This window comes from Salvelinus alpinus, chromosome 16, assembly GCF_045679555.1.
Source record: "Salvelinus alpinus chromosome 16, SLU_Salpinus.1, whole genome shotgun sequence".
Lineage (NCBI taxonomy): Eukaryota > Metazoa > Chordata > Actinopteri > Salmoniformes > Salmonidae > Salvelinus > Salvelinus alpinus.
Window position 1 is genome coordinate 23,557,615 of NC_092101.1, and position 16,118 is coordinate 23,573,732.

Below are 16,118 nucleotides of genomic sequence, written 5' to 3' on the forward strand. Positions count from 1 at the left end.
TAGGTGTCCGTGACGTGGCAGGTTTTCATTTTGTAGTCCGTGATTGTCTGTAGACCCTGCCACACGTATGAGCCGTTGAATTGCAACTCCACTTTGTCCCTATAACGACATTTTGCTTGTTTGATTGCCTTGCAGAGGGAATAACTACACTGGTTGTATTCAGCCATATTCCCAGTCATCTTTCTATGGTTAAATGCGGTGGTTTGCGCTTTCAGTTTTGCGCGAATGCCACCATCTATCCACGGTTTCTGGTTAGGGTAGGTTTTAAGTCACAGTGGGTACAAGATCTCCAATGCACTTCCTTATAAACTCACTCACCGAATCAGCGTATACAGTAATCCCTCGTTTATCGCGGGGGTTACGTTCCGAAAATGACCCGCGATAAGTGAAATCCGCGAAATAGAAAACTTTTTTTTTTTTTTTTACAATTAGCAACTATTACATGTATACAAATACAGTGACTCACGTGTAGGCCGTTTCGTCGACATTATGGGTTTAGGAGATGTTCGAAATTACAAGATAATTTGGCCAACTTAATGTAAATTTGCCAAGCTGTTTTATGTACGTACACATAACTGCACGAGACGACAAAATGATAGCACAATTCGTAGCATGTTTTGATACAAGAAGCGGGAGTGAGTTTTTAGCGAATCAGAATGCAGAGCACAATGCACCAAAAAAAAAAAAAAAAAATGCATTATGAAAATCCGCGAAATAGCGAATCCGCGATAAGTGAACCGCGAAGTGGCGAGGGATCACTGTAGATCGATATTATTCTCGATATTAGGCTGCCCGGAACATTTCCCTGTCCGTGTGATCAAAACAATCTTGAAGCATGGATTCCGATTGGTCAGACCAGCGTTGAATAGTTCTAGTCATGGGTACATCCTGTTTGAGTTTCTGCCTATAGGACGGGAGGAGAAAAATGGAGTCATGGTCAGATTTGACGAAGGGAGGGTGGGGGAGGGCCTTGTATGCATCACGGAAGTTAGAGAAGCAGTGATACAGTGTATTGACGGCACGAGTGCTACAATCAATATGCTAATAGAATTTAGGTAGCCTTGTTCTCAAATTTTCCTTGATAAAATCCCCAGCTACAATAAATGCAGCCTCAGGATATGTGGTTTCCAGTTTGCATAGAGTCCAGTGAAGTTCCTTGAGGGCCGTCGTGATATCGGCTTGAGCGGGGATATACACGGCTGTGACAGTAACGGACAAGAATTCTCTTGGGAGATAATATGGTCGGCATTTGATTGTGAGGAATTCTAGGTTAGGTGAACAAAAGGACTTGAGTTGCTGTATGTTGTTATGATTATAATATGAGTCATTAATCATGAAGCATACACCCCTGCCCTTCTTCAAAAGAGAGATGTTTATTTCTGTTGCCGCGACTCAAAGAATCCCGGTGGCTGTACCGACTCCGACAACATATCCAGAGAGAGCCATGTTTCTGTGAAACAGACTGTTACAATCCCTGATGTCTGGAAAGCAACCCTTGCCCTAATTTCGTCTTCCTTGTTATCTAGACTGGACATTGGCGAGTAATATAATCGGAAGCGGTGGGTGGTGTGCAAGCCTCCGAAGTCTGACCAGGAGGCTGCTCCGTCTACCTCTTCTGCGGAGACGTTGCTTTGGGTCGGCCTCTGGAATGAGATCCAACTTTGAGTCGCGGGTTGCGGTGCAAACAAAGGATCCGCTTCGAGAAAGTCATATTCCTGGACGTAATGTTGGTAATTTGCCGTCACTCTGATATCCTCTATTTCTTCCTGGCTGTATGTAATAACACTTATGATTGTCTGGGCTAACAATGTAAAAAATAAAACAGAAAAAAACAAAATACTGCATAGTTTCCTAAGAACTAGAAGCGAGATGACACTGTCGGCACCATCTTGATAGGTCTAATGAACTTATCCTCTTCAGCAGAGGTAACTCTGGGTCTTCCTTTCCTGTGGCAGTCCTCATGAGAGCCAGTTTCATCAAAGCGCCTAATGGTTTTTGAAACTGCACTTGAAGAAACTTTCAAAGTTCTTGACATTTTCCAGATTGACTGACCTTTATGTCTTCAAGTAATGATGGACTGTTGTTCCTCTTTTCTTATTTGATCTGTTCTTGCCATAATATGGACTTGGTCTTTTACCAAATAAGGCCATCTTCTGTATACCATCCCTACCTTGTCACAACACAACTGATTGGCTCAAACACATTAAGGAAAGAATTTCCACAAATGAACTTTAAACAAGGCACACCTGTTAATTGAAATGCATTCCGGTGACTACCTCATGAAGCTGGTTGAGAGAATTGCAAGAGTGTGCAAAGCTGTCATCAAGGCAGAGGGTGGCTACTTTGAAGAATCAAATATATTTTGATTTGTTTAACACTTTTGTCGTTACTACATGATTCCATATGTGTTATTTCATAGTTTTGATGTCCACTATTATTCTACAATGTAGAAAAAAGTACAAATAAAGAAAAACCCTTGAATGAGTAGGTGTGTCCAAACATTTGACTGGTACTGTACATGCAATTAATAATACTAGAGTTGACCTGAGCTTGAAGTAAAATAATTGCATAAAAATTGTCTAATGAGGAAGTTGAAAATGCACTCAAATCTCTTTCGTTATCAGATTGAATCTTACTATAGCCAGATGCTCTACGCTTCCTTTCTTGGCAGTGTAGGGTGAGGAATGGGCATACCACATGTTTGATTGACATGTGCCATTACAGAAATGTTCAATATGTCAGCAGGACATACTTTTTCCTTTTTGCCAAAACACCGTTCATGTGTTTTCTGGGTTGCATTGGTCTGTTTAGGGTAGGAAGAAATTGATCCTCTGTGGTATGGATTTGCAGCCTTGGGCAGAGAACAGCCTCTCCTCCTTGGGTATATATAGCATGGCCTTCGCCACTTCGTCCAGCGTTCCCTCGTCTGGCTCCAAACCCCGCGCTGCATAGGCATCACGGGCACAGAGCTTGACATGACGGTACTCCAGAGGTAGGAAGGGCACAAAGAAGTCAATAAGGTGACCTGACATCAGTTCACTCTGTGCAAAGCCTCCTGGAAAGCAGACAAACTGGTAAATCCACAATTCGAGAAAGGTATTTACATCAAAACATGGTATGTAATTCAAAATGTTTTAATCCATTTCTAATTAGTATTCTGTATTTTGCAAACTATTAGTTTTTGTGTTAACAGTGTAGTAGGGTTCATGAGAAAGGCATCTTCAATCTTGCTCTGTGAAAACGTATTTACAGTGCATTTGGAAAGTGTTCCGGACTTGAACCCGATCAAACATCTCTGGAGTCCTGAATATAGCTGTGTAGCAACTCTCCCCATCCAACCTGACAGAGCTTGAGAGGCTCTGCAGAGAAGAATGGGAGAAACTCCCGCTTGTAGCTTAATACCCAAGAGGCTTTAATCGCTGCCAAAGGTGATTCAACAAAGTACTGAGTAAAGGGTCTGAATACTTATGTAAATGTGATGTTTATTTTATAAATTTGCTAAAATTTATAAAAACCTGTTTTTGCTTTGTCTTTATGTAGATTGACAAGGGGAAAAAAACAATTTGATCAATTTTAGAATGAGGCTGTAATGTAACAGATGTGGAAAAAGTAAAGGGGTCTAAATACTTTCCAAATGCACTATATCTAAAAGCTGAGAATGAGTGTGAGTGATTGTATTTTATTTTTTTATTTTTATTTTATTTTTTTAAATTTTATCCCCTTTTCTCCCCAATTTTTGTGGTATCCAATCGCTAGTAATTACTATCTTGTCTCATCGCTACAACTCCCGTACGGGCTCGGGAGAGACGAAGGTCGAAAGTCATGCGTCCTCCGAAGCACAACCCAACCTAGCCGCACTGCTTCTTAACACAGCGCGCCTCCAACCCGGAAGCCAGCCGCACCAATGTGTCGGAGGAAACACCGTGCACCCGCCCCCTCGGTTAGCGCGCACTGCGCCCGGCCCGCCACAGGAGTCGCTGGAGCGCGATGAGACAATGATATCCCTACCGGCCAAACCCTCCCTAACCCGGACGACGCTAAGCCAATTGTGCGTCGCCCCACGGACCTCCCGGTCGCGGCCGGCTGCGACAGAGCCTGGGCGCGAACCCAGACTCTGGTGGCGCAGCATAGCACTGCGATGCAGTGCTCTAGACCACTGCGCCACCCGGGAGGCTTGTGAGTGATTGTAAAGCCACTGTTGAGAATACCTTGAGAATCCATAGCTTCAGCACGTAGCCGGTGTTCCAAGTCCTCCATCCCAATGTCCTCTCTGTTTTGCCCTGAGTGCCAGAAGTCCAAGGCCACATCGTTGATGGTGGTCCCACCAATATTACTACAAATAATTATTACAACATATCTTGATTAGGGTCAGTTGGGTTTCCTTACATGAGTTAGTGGAAGAGGCCTCGCAATAATTTAAAGGGTATATATGGCTAACCTGAGGAATAAGAAGACAGCCCTCCTATAGCTGACCCCATCCACATTGTCATAATGGTCCATATAGGGCTTGATAGCATCTATAAGGCCGGGGTGCAGTTTCTCAGCCTCATCAAAGATGAAAAGTGTCTGTGGGCAACGCAGCACCATGTCCCGGATAGCTTCTCTGAGCTGGCCCTGGAAAGAGAGCCAGGTGTGAGCACAAAAATATCACCTCTCACTCGCTCCCATTTAAGACAGGTGTGCAATATATTCACAAGATTAAAATATGCACAGGCATTCCATGTATTATTCTACATGTTTTAATCCACAAAAAATTGCTCTCAATAATTTTCTGAGTTTGGACATACTATTGTACATTTGTTTAATTCCTGCTTTGGTCGAGATCAAGTTGTGTAATTGAATCAATTGCTTCACTATCATTTTGAAATAGTGATAGTATGTATTATGCAATTTAACATTGAGTTCATAATTGGTTGGAAGGTTGCCTAGCTGGTGTGAGTTCCAATAACTTATTTAGGTGGTGACCTGGAAAATGTCAAAGTTCACATTTTCTTTTTAAACTAAATATTTAGGTAGTCCTACTCCATGAATGTTGACAATGCATGGCAATAAAACAGGGTCTCAAAAGATGTATTATATAATCTATTAACCCATATTCACAACATAGTTCTGTTCTGCACATGTTCCTGGCAGAGAGGAGTCATGTCTGTACCAACAGCTAGGCTCACCTTGTATGTGTCCACTAGTCTGGCATGGGGGAAATGGAATGGGGCGATGAACAGACGCACACACTCGCTCTTCACCCCGTCCCGGTACAAGTTGTCAGCTACAATCCGGGTCACAAAGTTCTTGCCCGTGCCGGAGCAGCCATGGAAGGAGAGGGTCAATGGCTTATTGGATTCAGGGTTACTGATGAAGCCCTGCACAGCCTTCAGAACCACTGATTGGGCAAGGTGCTGCCCATGAAGCTTTAGCTGTAGATCACTAGCCAGACCTGAAACAGAACATCAAAATGAGCACTGCACAAAAATGACATAGCTGGTGGGACATACATTAATATAAATATTTCCTCAATATGACTTCATCTTACCTGTAATATTATTTGTTATCCGACAATCCCCTGATTCACAACACTGTCCCAGGCTGCAATACCACTGTGACAGCAAACTGATATAGTCTTGAGGGAATGCTGCCCATAGGTCCCTAGTAGGTACTAAAATGGCCACACAAATGTACAGTGTAAACATGTAATGCAGAGTTAGACACAGCTGTTGCAATCAATTAAACAACACTATAATTTCTGCTTAAGACAAGTTTGCAAGGAAAATACTAACACTTTTACATATCATCACTGGATAATAAATTAAATAAGACATTCCCTCTATGTTTGAATAAACTAACTAATCATCGTTGCTTACTTATATTTATCTGCATTGTAATAAAAATAGGTTTGTCCTGTGTAAAAACGAATTTATGCCTTACAAATTGTTCCTATGGACAGTCAGTGACAAGTACAAGCTCCAGTGCGTCTATTTCTTTAGTGAGGATAGATCCGACATGATCGATCTGACTACACCCAGACTGTTGGAATTACGGTCTCAATTTTGATATTTCTACAGAATAAACATTTTTTTTTAACTTGCAGAAAATAAATAAACACCATACCTTGCTGAGTCGCATCATCTTGATTCGGTTGACACTCCCCTTCCCATATATTACAATAAATATAATTGAAATAATACGTAGATACATTTGAAATACTGTCAAATTGAAAGAAATCTGCCTTTGCAGAAACAGCCCAAAATATGGGCAATAGTGGGTAGAAGAACATCAGTGACGCCGTAAATGTGCGATTATAAGAGAGTGGTCGTCAATGACGGCATTCTTCAAACCTCTGTCCCCTCTGTCCATTCAAACCTGTCATACTATGGAGCGAAATATCTGCCAAAAGATGGAATATACGTATCGTTAGAAAATCCATATCAAAATTGTTAGGATAGTAAGAAAAGCAATGCGTGAAACATGGAATGTAAACGTTACATTTAATCTGTGAACATACAAACACCATGTTACGATTACGGACTAACATTTTAGGTTTGAACAAATCTTGTTGTGTTGCAATTATGATGTACTATAATACCTTTCACAGTTTTGGAGATTTCATCTCACCAACAAACAAAAAAACGTACACCAAACGGCCTGTGAGGAGTGCTACGCGAACAAACATAACACAGTATAGAAAAAACGGAAGTCAGGGAAACCGGAAAGAGGTATCCTGCACGTTTTCAAGTTAAAAGTATCCATTCTATATCATTCCTTAGTTTAAATTTACTTTACAAATAGGTATTGTTGTGAATTGTGAGATATTACTGCACTGTTGGAGCTAGAAACACAAGCATTTCGCTACACCCGCAATAACATCTGCTAAATATGTGTATGTGACCAATACAATTTGATTATGCCTACAACAGTGAAGTTTCAGTCCGCTAAGTGTATCTCTACAGCATTGGCATCTACCAGGAATAATAAAACAGAATAATAGCTGTTTAGTTCATCTATGAATTATGTATGACCTCTTGAGTCTTTGCCACTCAAAATATTTGGATATTTATTTTATGCCTCAAAATCTTGCCAAAGCATATTGTGTAGGAGGGGTTAATATTTGACATGATTTATATGAATCGGGTCATGAACATATGGATTTTGAGATTAACATGTTAAAGGTTAAACGTAGGCTAAATCTGGCATAAATTTATTCCCACACTTTACAATAACTCTGTTGCAGTGGTTTTAGGTAGTCTCTGTATAGGCTATTCCCTCCATCGCAACATTGCTGCCCATTTGAAGAGCGTGTGATCTCCATGCAGCACCAAGCGCCTTCGGAAAAGCTCCCTTCAGCCTCAGAAGATGTCCTTCTGGGGACACGCAGCCATAGTCATTATACCCGAATGCTAAATAAAGGTTAAATAAATAATGTAGGCCTATTTGCTGACTAGCCATCATTCCAACATATTTAAACATTTAATTCATCCTTCATTCAGTTCAGTCAGTTAATGTCATCCATTCAGTAATTTGTCTGAGTTGCAATAGGAACTAAATTAAAGAGAATAGAACAGTCTTATCCATTTGTTTATTAAAATCCATGTGTGTATTCTATTATCTAAATTCTCCAAAGGTCTTTAGCCTAGCACTTTTTTTACATTTTTAATTTAAGCCTATCAAAAAATAAATAAATAGGCCTTCAACTTACTGGCATTGCAATTGATCAAATCAAGTTGTCACATGCGCGGAAGACAACAGGTGTAGTAGACCTTAGAGAAATGCTTCCTTACAAGCCCTAACCAACAATGCAGTTAAAAAATTACAAAAAAAAACCGTACAAAAATAAGAATAACAAATAAGTCACAAATAATTAAAGAGCAGCAGTAAAATAACAATAGCTATCATTTTGGGTACTGGTGATGACTGCAAGCTAAGATTTTGAAAGTATGATGTTGACATGATCAGTCCAATCAAAGCTACTGTAGATATAACGTGATTTGACATAATTTTATCTGTGGCCAATGGCCTTGAGCCTTCTTGGATGGGCACTTCTAATGTAAATCTATGGCAGCACCCAAGGGGCTTGAATTTGAGAGCTCTACCCTTAGACTTGGCAGTGACGTAGTGTCTCCATGAGTGACAGAACACTGAGCCAATTACAGAGCAACGCTCCATATTTTCTGCTGGCTTGCCCCACCACCACACAAAGCACTGCGCCAGGCTGAAACACCTGCATTTTGGAGCTCCCTTACTCAAGAAAACAAAAAAAGGCCATGTTTGTATGCAGCTTTATTAACTCAATTATATATATATTATTTTTTACATTGTTTGCAAACTGATATGTGACACGTATTAATGCCAAAATAACACGCAAAACAGGCCATGGCTATTTCGCTCAGGACAGGTTATAGCCAATACTTAATATTTTGTCTCATTTGATATGGATATAGCCTCTGCGTGATGGTGTTGTGCAACACAAATGGCTATAACAAGCCTACATACAGACTGTAATTCACTAATACAGTCAAAATGCCGATTTTTAGGCCTACAGTCCGTGCTCCTAAATACTAGAAAAAGTGTGATTCATTAGGTTACATGATCCCTACAGTAGCCCCATGAGCGTATATACAAATAAATGCAATTATATTGCCATTAAATAACACACAACAGCAGTGGCGACCCATCATTCAGGGCAGGTGGAGGCAGAGCCTGTTTTGAGCCCCACATTTTAAGCAAAAATAAATATATATATTTGGAGGGGCTTGCCTGTTTAGCATTTTATTTTGGCATTAATATTTCAAATCAAATGTTATTTGTCACATACACATGGTTAGCAGATGTTAATGTGAGTGTAGCGAAATGCTTGTGCTTCTAGTTCCGACCATGCAGTAATATCTAACAAGTACAATATCTAACAATTTCACAACGACCTTATACACACAAGTGTAAAGGAATGATTAAGAATATGTATATAAAAATATATATGGATGAGCGATGGACGAACGGCATAGGCAAGATGCAGTAGATGGTAGAGTACAGTATATACATTTGAGATGAGTAGTGCATGTAAACATTATATAAAGTGGCATAGTTTAAAGTGACACATTTATTACATCCAATTTTTAATTATTAAAGTGGCTAGAGATTGAGTCAGTATGTTGGCAGCAGCCTCTCAATGTTAGTGATGGCTGTTTAACAGTCTGATGGCCTTGAGATAGAGACTGAAAAACAGCTTCTCGGTCCCAGCTTTGATGCACCTGTATTGACCTTGCCTTCTGGATGATAGAGGGGTGAACTCGGGTGGTTGTTGTCCTTGATGATCTTTTTGGCCTTCCTGTGACATCGGGAGGTGTAGGTGTCCTGGAGAGCAGGTAGTTTGCCCCCGGTGATGCGTTGTGCAGACCTCACTACCCTCACGAGAGCCTTACGGTTGTGGGCGGAGCAGTTGCCGTACCAGGCGGTGATACAGCCCGACAGGATGCTCTCGATTGTGCATCTGTAAAAGTTTGTGAGTGTTTTTGGTGACAAGCCAAATTTCTTTAGCCTCCTGAGGTTGAAGAGGCGCTGCTGCACCTTCTTCATCACGCTGTCTGTGTGGGTGAACCATTTCAGTTTGTCCATGATGTGTACACCGAGGAACTTAAACTTCTCCAATACTGTCCCGTCGATGTGGATAGGGTGGTGCACCCTCTGCTGTTATATTTGTCACATATTCAAGCCCCTTGGTTGCTGCCATAGAGTTACATTAGAAGTGCCCATCCAAGAAGACTCAAGGTCATTGGCCACAGATAAAATTACATCAAATCACGTTATATCTACAGTAGCTTTGATTGAACTGTCAACGTCATACTTTCAAAATTTTTCGTGAATCAAGTCGACAATCTATTTGCAAATCCTTTTTAATCCTTTTCATATGAAGAGAAAAAATGAAGAGAAATTATACATAAAACGTATCGGTGCTCATCGGCCATTGGACATAAACATTACACAGGTCGCAAATTCAACAATGAGTGGTTTGTTAATAGTGGAGTCTGCCACTAGCACAGTCAGTGTAGTCAGCTCAGCTATCCCCATTGAGACCGTGTCTGTGCCTCGATCTAGGTTGGGAAAAACTAAACATGGCGGTGTTCGCCTTAGCAATCTCACTGGAATAAAGACCTCCTCCATTCACGATAGCAAATTTCAATTTACTAAAAAAACAGCGTTTTCATCTTTTGAGATTCTAGTCATGAAATCTATACAGCCTACTCAATCACTTTTTATAGTTACTGTTTACAGGCCTGTTGTCCGGACCTCTGGCAGTCTCTATGGGGGTGCCACAGGGTTCAAATCTCGGGCCGACTCTCTTCTCTGTATACATCAGTGATGTCGCTCTTGCTGCTGGTGATTCTCTGATCCACCTCTACGCAGACGACACCATTCTGTATACTTCTGGCCCCTCTTTGGACACTGTGTTAACTAACCTCCAGACGAGCTTCAATGCCATACAACTCTCCTTCCGTGGCCTCCAACTGCTCTTAAACACAAGTAAAACTAAATGCATGCTATTCAATCGATCACTGCCCACACCTGCCCGCCCATCCAGCATCACTACTCTGGACGGATCTGACTTAGAATACGTGGACAACTACAAATACCTAGGTATATGGTTAGACTGTAAACTCTCCTTCCAGACTCACATTAAGCATCTCCAATCCAAAATTAAATCTAGAATCGGCTTCCTATATCGCAACAAAGCATCCTTCACTCATGCTGCCAAACATACCCTCGTAAAACTGACCATCCTACCGATCCTCGACTTCGGCGATGTCATCTATAGAATAGCCTCCAACACTCTACTCAACAAACTGGATGCAGTCTATCACAGTGCCATCCGTTTTGTCACCAAAGCCCCATACACTACCCACCATTGCGACCTGTACACTCTCGTTGGTTGGCCCTCGCTTCATAATCGTCACCAAACCCACTGGCTCCAGGTTATCTACAAGTCTCTGCTAAGTAAAGCCCCGCCTCATCTCAGCTCACTGGTCACCATAGCAGCACCCATCCGTAGCAAGCGCTCCAGCAGGTATATCTCACTGGTCACCCCCAAAGCCAATTCTTCCTTTGGTCACCTTTCCTTCCAGTTCTCTGCTGCCAATGACTGGAACGAACTGCAAAAATCTATTAAGCTGGAGACTCATATCTCCCTCACTAATTTTAAGCATCAGCTGTCAGAGCAGCTCACAGATCACTGCACATAGCCTATCTGTAAACAGCCCATCCATCTACCTCATCCCAATACTGTATTTATTTATTTTGCTCCTTTGCACCCCAGTATCTCTAATTGCACATTCATCTTCTGCACATCTACCATTCCAGTGTTTAATTGACATATTGTAATTACTTCGCCATCATGGCCTATTTATTGCCTTACCTCCCTTATCTTACCTCATTTGCACTCACTGTATATAGACTTTTCCTTTTCTTTTTTCTACTATGTTATTGACTGTATGTTTTGTTTATTCCATGTGTAACTCTGTGTTATTGTATGTGTCGAACTGCTTTGCTTTATCTTGGTCAGGTCACAGTTGTAAATGAGAACTTGTTCTCAACTAGCCTACCTGGTTAAATAAAGGTTAAATAAATAAAAAATGTAAAAAGCCACACAAGAAGTAATTTGTGAATTCACCATCCAGAGAGGAGTGAAATTAAACAGAGCAGTAATGACAATATGTCCAGGTTCCTCAGTCACGATCAAATCAACATAACTAAGTTCAGACATTTGTAAGAGTTACTGAAACCTGTTGTGGATGACACAAAAGGCATGTATACCAACCTGACAGGGAGAGCTCCTCAAATTTAAATCCATCATGGCTGTTTCCACTACTTCTGCAAATAAATTAAGCATTTTCTAAATGACCAAGAACGCGATGGACAAGGGCCGCAATGTAAGATCAGTGTAACAATAGCATCTCCTCAACAAAATCAGAAAACTGATTCAATGGCATCCGCTTTATTTAAAAAATATATATATTTGTAGCTCACCGCATTCATCCTAGTCACACCAGATCCTTGTTCTGCATCTACTGGGACTAAAAATAAATTATACTCAAAATGCTCAATGTTTCCAAGAACACAAAAAGCAAGCACCAATCATAAGAGTGTGTAACAATATTATGTCCTCAAAAAGATCAGAGACCAGATTCTATGTCATCCTTTCAGATAGCACTGCCTTTTACTGCCAGTTAATATGGGATCTTTGTAGCTCACCTCATTCAGCCACTAGTATCCAGTCATACCATGTGGTCATCAGGACACCTGCAGAGTCCTGTAAAGAACCTGTTAAGGTAGTACAGCAACAAAATGACTAGTCAGTTTGAAGGATACAGCACAGGTGCAAAATATACCTTGTCACGGAATCAGATGAACAATGCAGTCAGTGTCAAAAATATTAGCCTAGGCAAACCATTTCAACGTTGGCCAGTGTTTGTCATTTCCATTAGCTTCTGAAAGAAATACAAAGTTAGATGCTTCCCTATGCAGTGAGGGGTCAAAGACCTATTCAACCCAACACATCAGATAGGAAGGTGCGAAAGACAACGCTAAATATTCATCATGGTTTAGCTGCTTAACTATGTGTAACGGATGTGAAATGGCTAGCGAGGGGACGGTTTAAAGTTATACTGTTACATATGCAGTCATCATTGAATCAGATAGTCTCATGTTGGTTGAGTACACAAAGTAATTTACCATAACAGGTCCAGATCATTTCATTCCCACAACGTAAGCCATTTGCAGATAAGAAATATATTACATTTCAGCTGAGACCAGAAGAGCTGAACTAAATTAAACTGCACTGTCCATAAAAACATTTATTTTTGAGAGCTCACCAATGTTTATGAATCTAATAATTTACTGTACATGCGACAATTGCTAAGAGATTACGTGGAAAATACAGATTAACGTCTGCAGCTGTAAAAGGGGAAAATTTAGTTTAATAAAAGTGTTTAACAGATATACGTCATACTCGTGTTATGCCTCAGAACATGCAATTGGTGGTTGAAGATTCGTCATCCTGACAGGCTGAGTAACAAATGGGGTCATCAGCGGGACAGGTCTCAATCTTGGGTTACACCAAACCATGCTAATACCATGGATGTTAAAACGCTGATAATCGTGCATACCTAATTTTGCATATTCCACTTGACATACTTCTCCCCCAATACCTGCACACAAAAAAATATTCTGCAAACTGGTATTGACAAATGCAGACTAGTTTAAAGTAAAAAGCCTCTGTAGCGAAATGGTTTTCAGTGATTTAATTTAGCACTCTTACCGAAGGTGAGCCACGAGGATATTCCTGAAAACGGAGCCTATGAGAGACAATGACAGACTATCGAAGTGCAATAACATTGATACAAGCAATAGCATTTACTCACAAGGTAAGAATGGTTGGCGTTTCTTCAATTTAACTCAGATGTCCCTACCAACACTTATTCATCATGTGAGGCTTAGCTTTCCGGTCTACTTTCCTGCGTTATAGTTACCTCGACTTTCTAAATTAAACAGTGCCTATTAGAATAGTTGTGTGTGGTTGATAAAGGAGACATACTTGTCCACAATACGTGGTGAAGTTAGGCCTACTAACTAGCGAGCGACGAAAAACGACCTAACTAGATCCGTGCGCAAGATTGACACGTTTAACAGCCATAGCTATTCAAGTAACAACATGCATGTGCTTCACAGAATACAAAAAGTTTGCATATACAATACAAGCCACGATGATAACCTTTCTTTAAGACCCAAGAGGCGAAGGAGACTAATGGTACAGTGGAGGTTGGATTTATATGGCATGCATTCGCATTGATTTATGGGAAGTCAGCATCAGTCTTCTATGTTTGTTTATCTGCGTTGGCTCGGACAATCTCAGGGTACGACCCAGTAACCAATGAGAATGTGATAAACTAAAGGCGCTACATGGTCAATCTGTTCTCTGCATTGGCCGTGCAGCATTTGGAGCCAATTTATGCTTGATCCGAAAATGTGGTCGGAGGCGCCATATATTGTTTGACGCAAATGCGGGGCCTCTGGGGGCATGCAGAGGCCAAATTGAGCTCCATACCGCATTGACATGATTGGTTGACGATACGTGGGGGAGGGAGGTACAGTATAAACACAAACTCACTTTCTTCCCAACAGCTCTGCGCTGCTCCGTGAAGCGCAAGAAGTAAGAATGCCCTGACAACTGCAGAGGCCGTACCACTCATTGTAAATGATGCATGGCCAATGAATACGTCAGATTGACCATGGAGCGCCTTTATGCCACAATCTTTTTTAATGAAGGGTGTCAAACACTAAACAGAGGTAAACTCAGGGACATTTAATATTTAGCATCAATGAACATGAAAATGCGATACAATCGAGTGTTATGATTTGAAGGAAATAAAAAATACATTGTTTTGATTGCTCCTTTGAAGCGAAACAGTGCTGTGGAAATGTATGGCAAGGCCTCAATTCAATATTAATTTACAAAGACATAACATGAAAAAATAATGGCTTTTTTGTGTGTAAACTCTGTAAATTCTATTATTTTAGAAGACACAGTATTTACCTACTTCAGAGAGAATAGGATGAAAATCCACCTGAATGAGTTTTTCACCGCAGGCAATCATTGCATGCGTGTATTCAGCAGGAATGTGCTCTATATCGCTACACATGGTTTCGGTCACTGGATCACAACTCCTTTCCGCTGCCCAAAAAGTAAATTAATGTACTGTATAACCTTGCCTTGCTTACTGATTAAAACGTCTTCTGAGGGGTAAATTAACATATCTGACTTTAGCTGACAATATTGCACATAATGGGTTCGCTAAAGAATATCCACAAACATACATAATGATTCATATGCTCAAGTGAAAGAAATCTATATTTTATTTTAGGTACTTATCCAAACATCTGCTTATTGAGGTTAAAATTATGTTGCACTGAATTGGGAATTAACCATTATTTTGAAAGCAGACATGAGACTATTATATGCTTTCCTATTGAACAACAATTGGAAAGCACATTTTGCACCCTCAACCAAATTTGGACAATCGCAGCACTCTATAAAACCTACTCTCATTAAAGATCCTTAACATGTTACCCAATCATCTGAAAAACAAAAAACAAAACATACATTTGTTCATAAATGCCAAAAGGGAAAATAATCAACATGGAGACAAGTCCTCTTCCTCGACTCCACCTTCTGTCTATCTTGCAAATGCATACTTCTTGGATTCTTCTGGTCCTCTTGAGCAGATAAACACACACTAGATGGTAAGTTAGTACATTGGGAAAGGCAATGTCGACGAACATGAGAGGGGACAAATGTAGCAGGGGAAATGGAATGATTCCTGATGTGTTGCCACAGAGTTCATTTCCTCAAATATTTACTATTGCCATAAGGAAAGAGAAAGGAAATAAAAAAGAATATATATTCATCATATGTATCTATATATAAACAGCTGTAGCTAGTTGTAGGCAAGCCAAGTTCTCCCCCTTGTGATTCCACCATAAGGCCGTCAAACTCCCGGAGGTACAGCTTTCATTCCTCAGTCACCAGTTTCCCTGAGATATAGAACGCTGTTTTTCAAGGATTGTTCAATCAAAACACCCTCCCCCTCGGGGATCCTCCTGACAGATTGTGAGAGCTTGTTTGTGTAGCCGAAGGGCATTGGTACTGGTTTTGTTATTATGCTTCTTTTAGTCGTTTAGGGGATGGAGAGGTGGTGGTGTTGGCGAAAACAAGGGGTGTTCTTTTTTACATCGTAGATGTTTCTTCTTAATTTCATTCCATTTTAACTTTGAAAATGCAAAGCTGTGTACATGTTCAATCATCAGTCATTCCAAGGCTTGGATAAGAAGTGGTTTGAAAAATAGTTCTTATTAAGACTCCGAGATCTGTATCTGTGGCCTCAGTGCCTCTGTGATCCAGTTCTTTTCAGTAGAGGCTCATCGTAGACCCAGCACTCTCCATCCTCATGGAACAACTGCAGGGAGTAAACATGGAGACTTAATCATTGGGGACTAAAATACCTCTTTCAAAAATCGAAAAGGTACAGGTTAACATTTACATCTGCAATTCACAAATATTTTGACAAGCAAGCGAGGCA

General features: G+C 40.6%; 2 protein-coding genes and 1 non-coding gene across 9 annotated transcripts in view; all 3 read right to left on the reverse strand.

Annotated features, from left to right (window-relative positions):
- Positions 1-1,759: 1,759 nt before the first annotated feature.
- LOC139541161 (torsin-1A-like) lies at positions 1,760-6,679 on the reverse strand. Its single transcript, XM_071345478.1, has 7 exons — positions 6,581-6,679; positions 6,106-6,381; positions 5,531-5,653; positions 5,169-5,434; positions 4,439-4,614; positions 4,209-4,333; positions 1,760-3,055 (listed from the first exon to the last, which is right to left on the reverse strand). The coding sequence occupies exons 2-7, from the start codon at positions 6,269-6,271 to the stop codon at positions 2,808-2,810; spliced, it is 1,104 nt and encodes a 367-aa protein (XP_071201579.1). The 5' UTR covers positions 6,272-6,381; positions 6,581-6,679; the 3' UTR covers positions 1,760-2,807.
- Positions 6,680-13,398: 6,719 nt separating this feature from the next.
- LOC139541804 (small nucleolar RNA SNORD74) lies at positions 13,399-13,473 on the reverse strand. Its single transcript, XR_011668421.1, has one exon. It is a non-coding gene; the product is annotated as a small nucleolar RNA SNORD74 (small nucleolar RNA).
- An 856-nt stretch (positions 13,474-14,329) lies between these two features.
- LOC139541162 (oxysterol-binding protein-related protein 9-like) overlaps positions 14,330-16,118 on the reverse strand; it is a 49,335-nt gene continuing 47,546 nt past the window's right edge. For all 7 annotated transcript variants that reach the window (XM_071345481.1, XM_071345479.1, XM_071345484.1 and 4 more), the window contains one exon: positions 14,330-15,995. In XM_071345481.1, coding sequence (XP_071201582.1) covers positions 15,921-15,995 — 75 coding nt within the window. In that variant the 3' untranslated portion in view covers positions 14,330-15,920. The remainder of the gene's footprint in view (positions 15,996-16,118) is intronic.

Coding starts and splice junctions, on each gene's coding strand:
- LOC139541161 (XM_071345478.1), bottom strand. CDS start 6,271: ATGTTCTTCTACCCACTATTGCCCATATTTTGGGCTGTTTCTGCAAAG. Junction 5,654..6,105: donor AGATGATGCGACTCAGCAAG/GTATGGTGTTTA, acceptor TGGCCATTTTAG/TACCTACTAGGGACCTATGG. Junction 4,334..4,438: donor GCTGTCTTCTTATTCCTCAG/GTTAGCCATATA, acceptor AATTATTTGTAG/TAATATTGGTGGGACCACCA.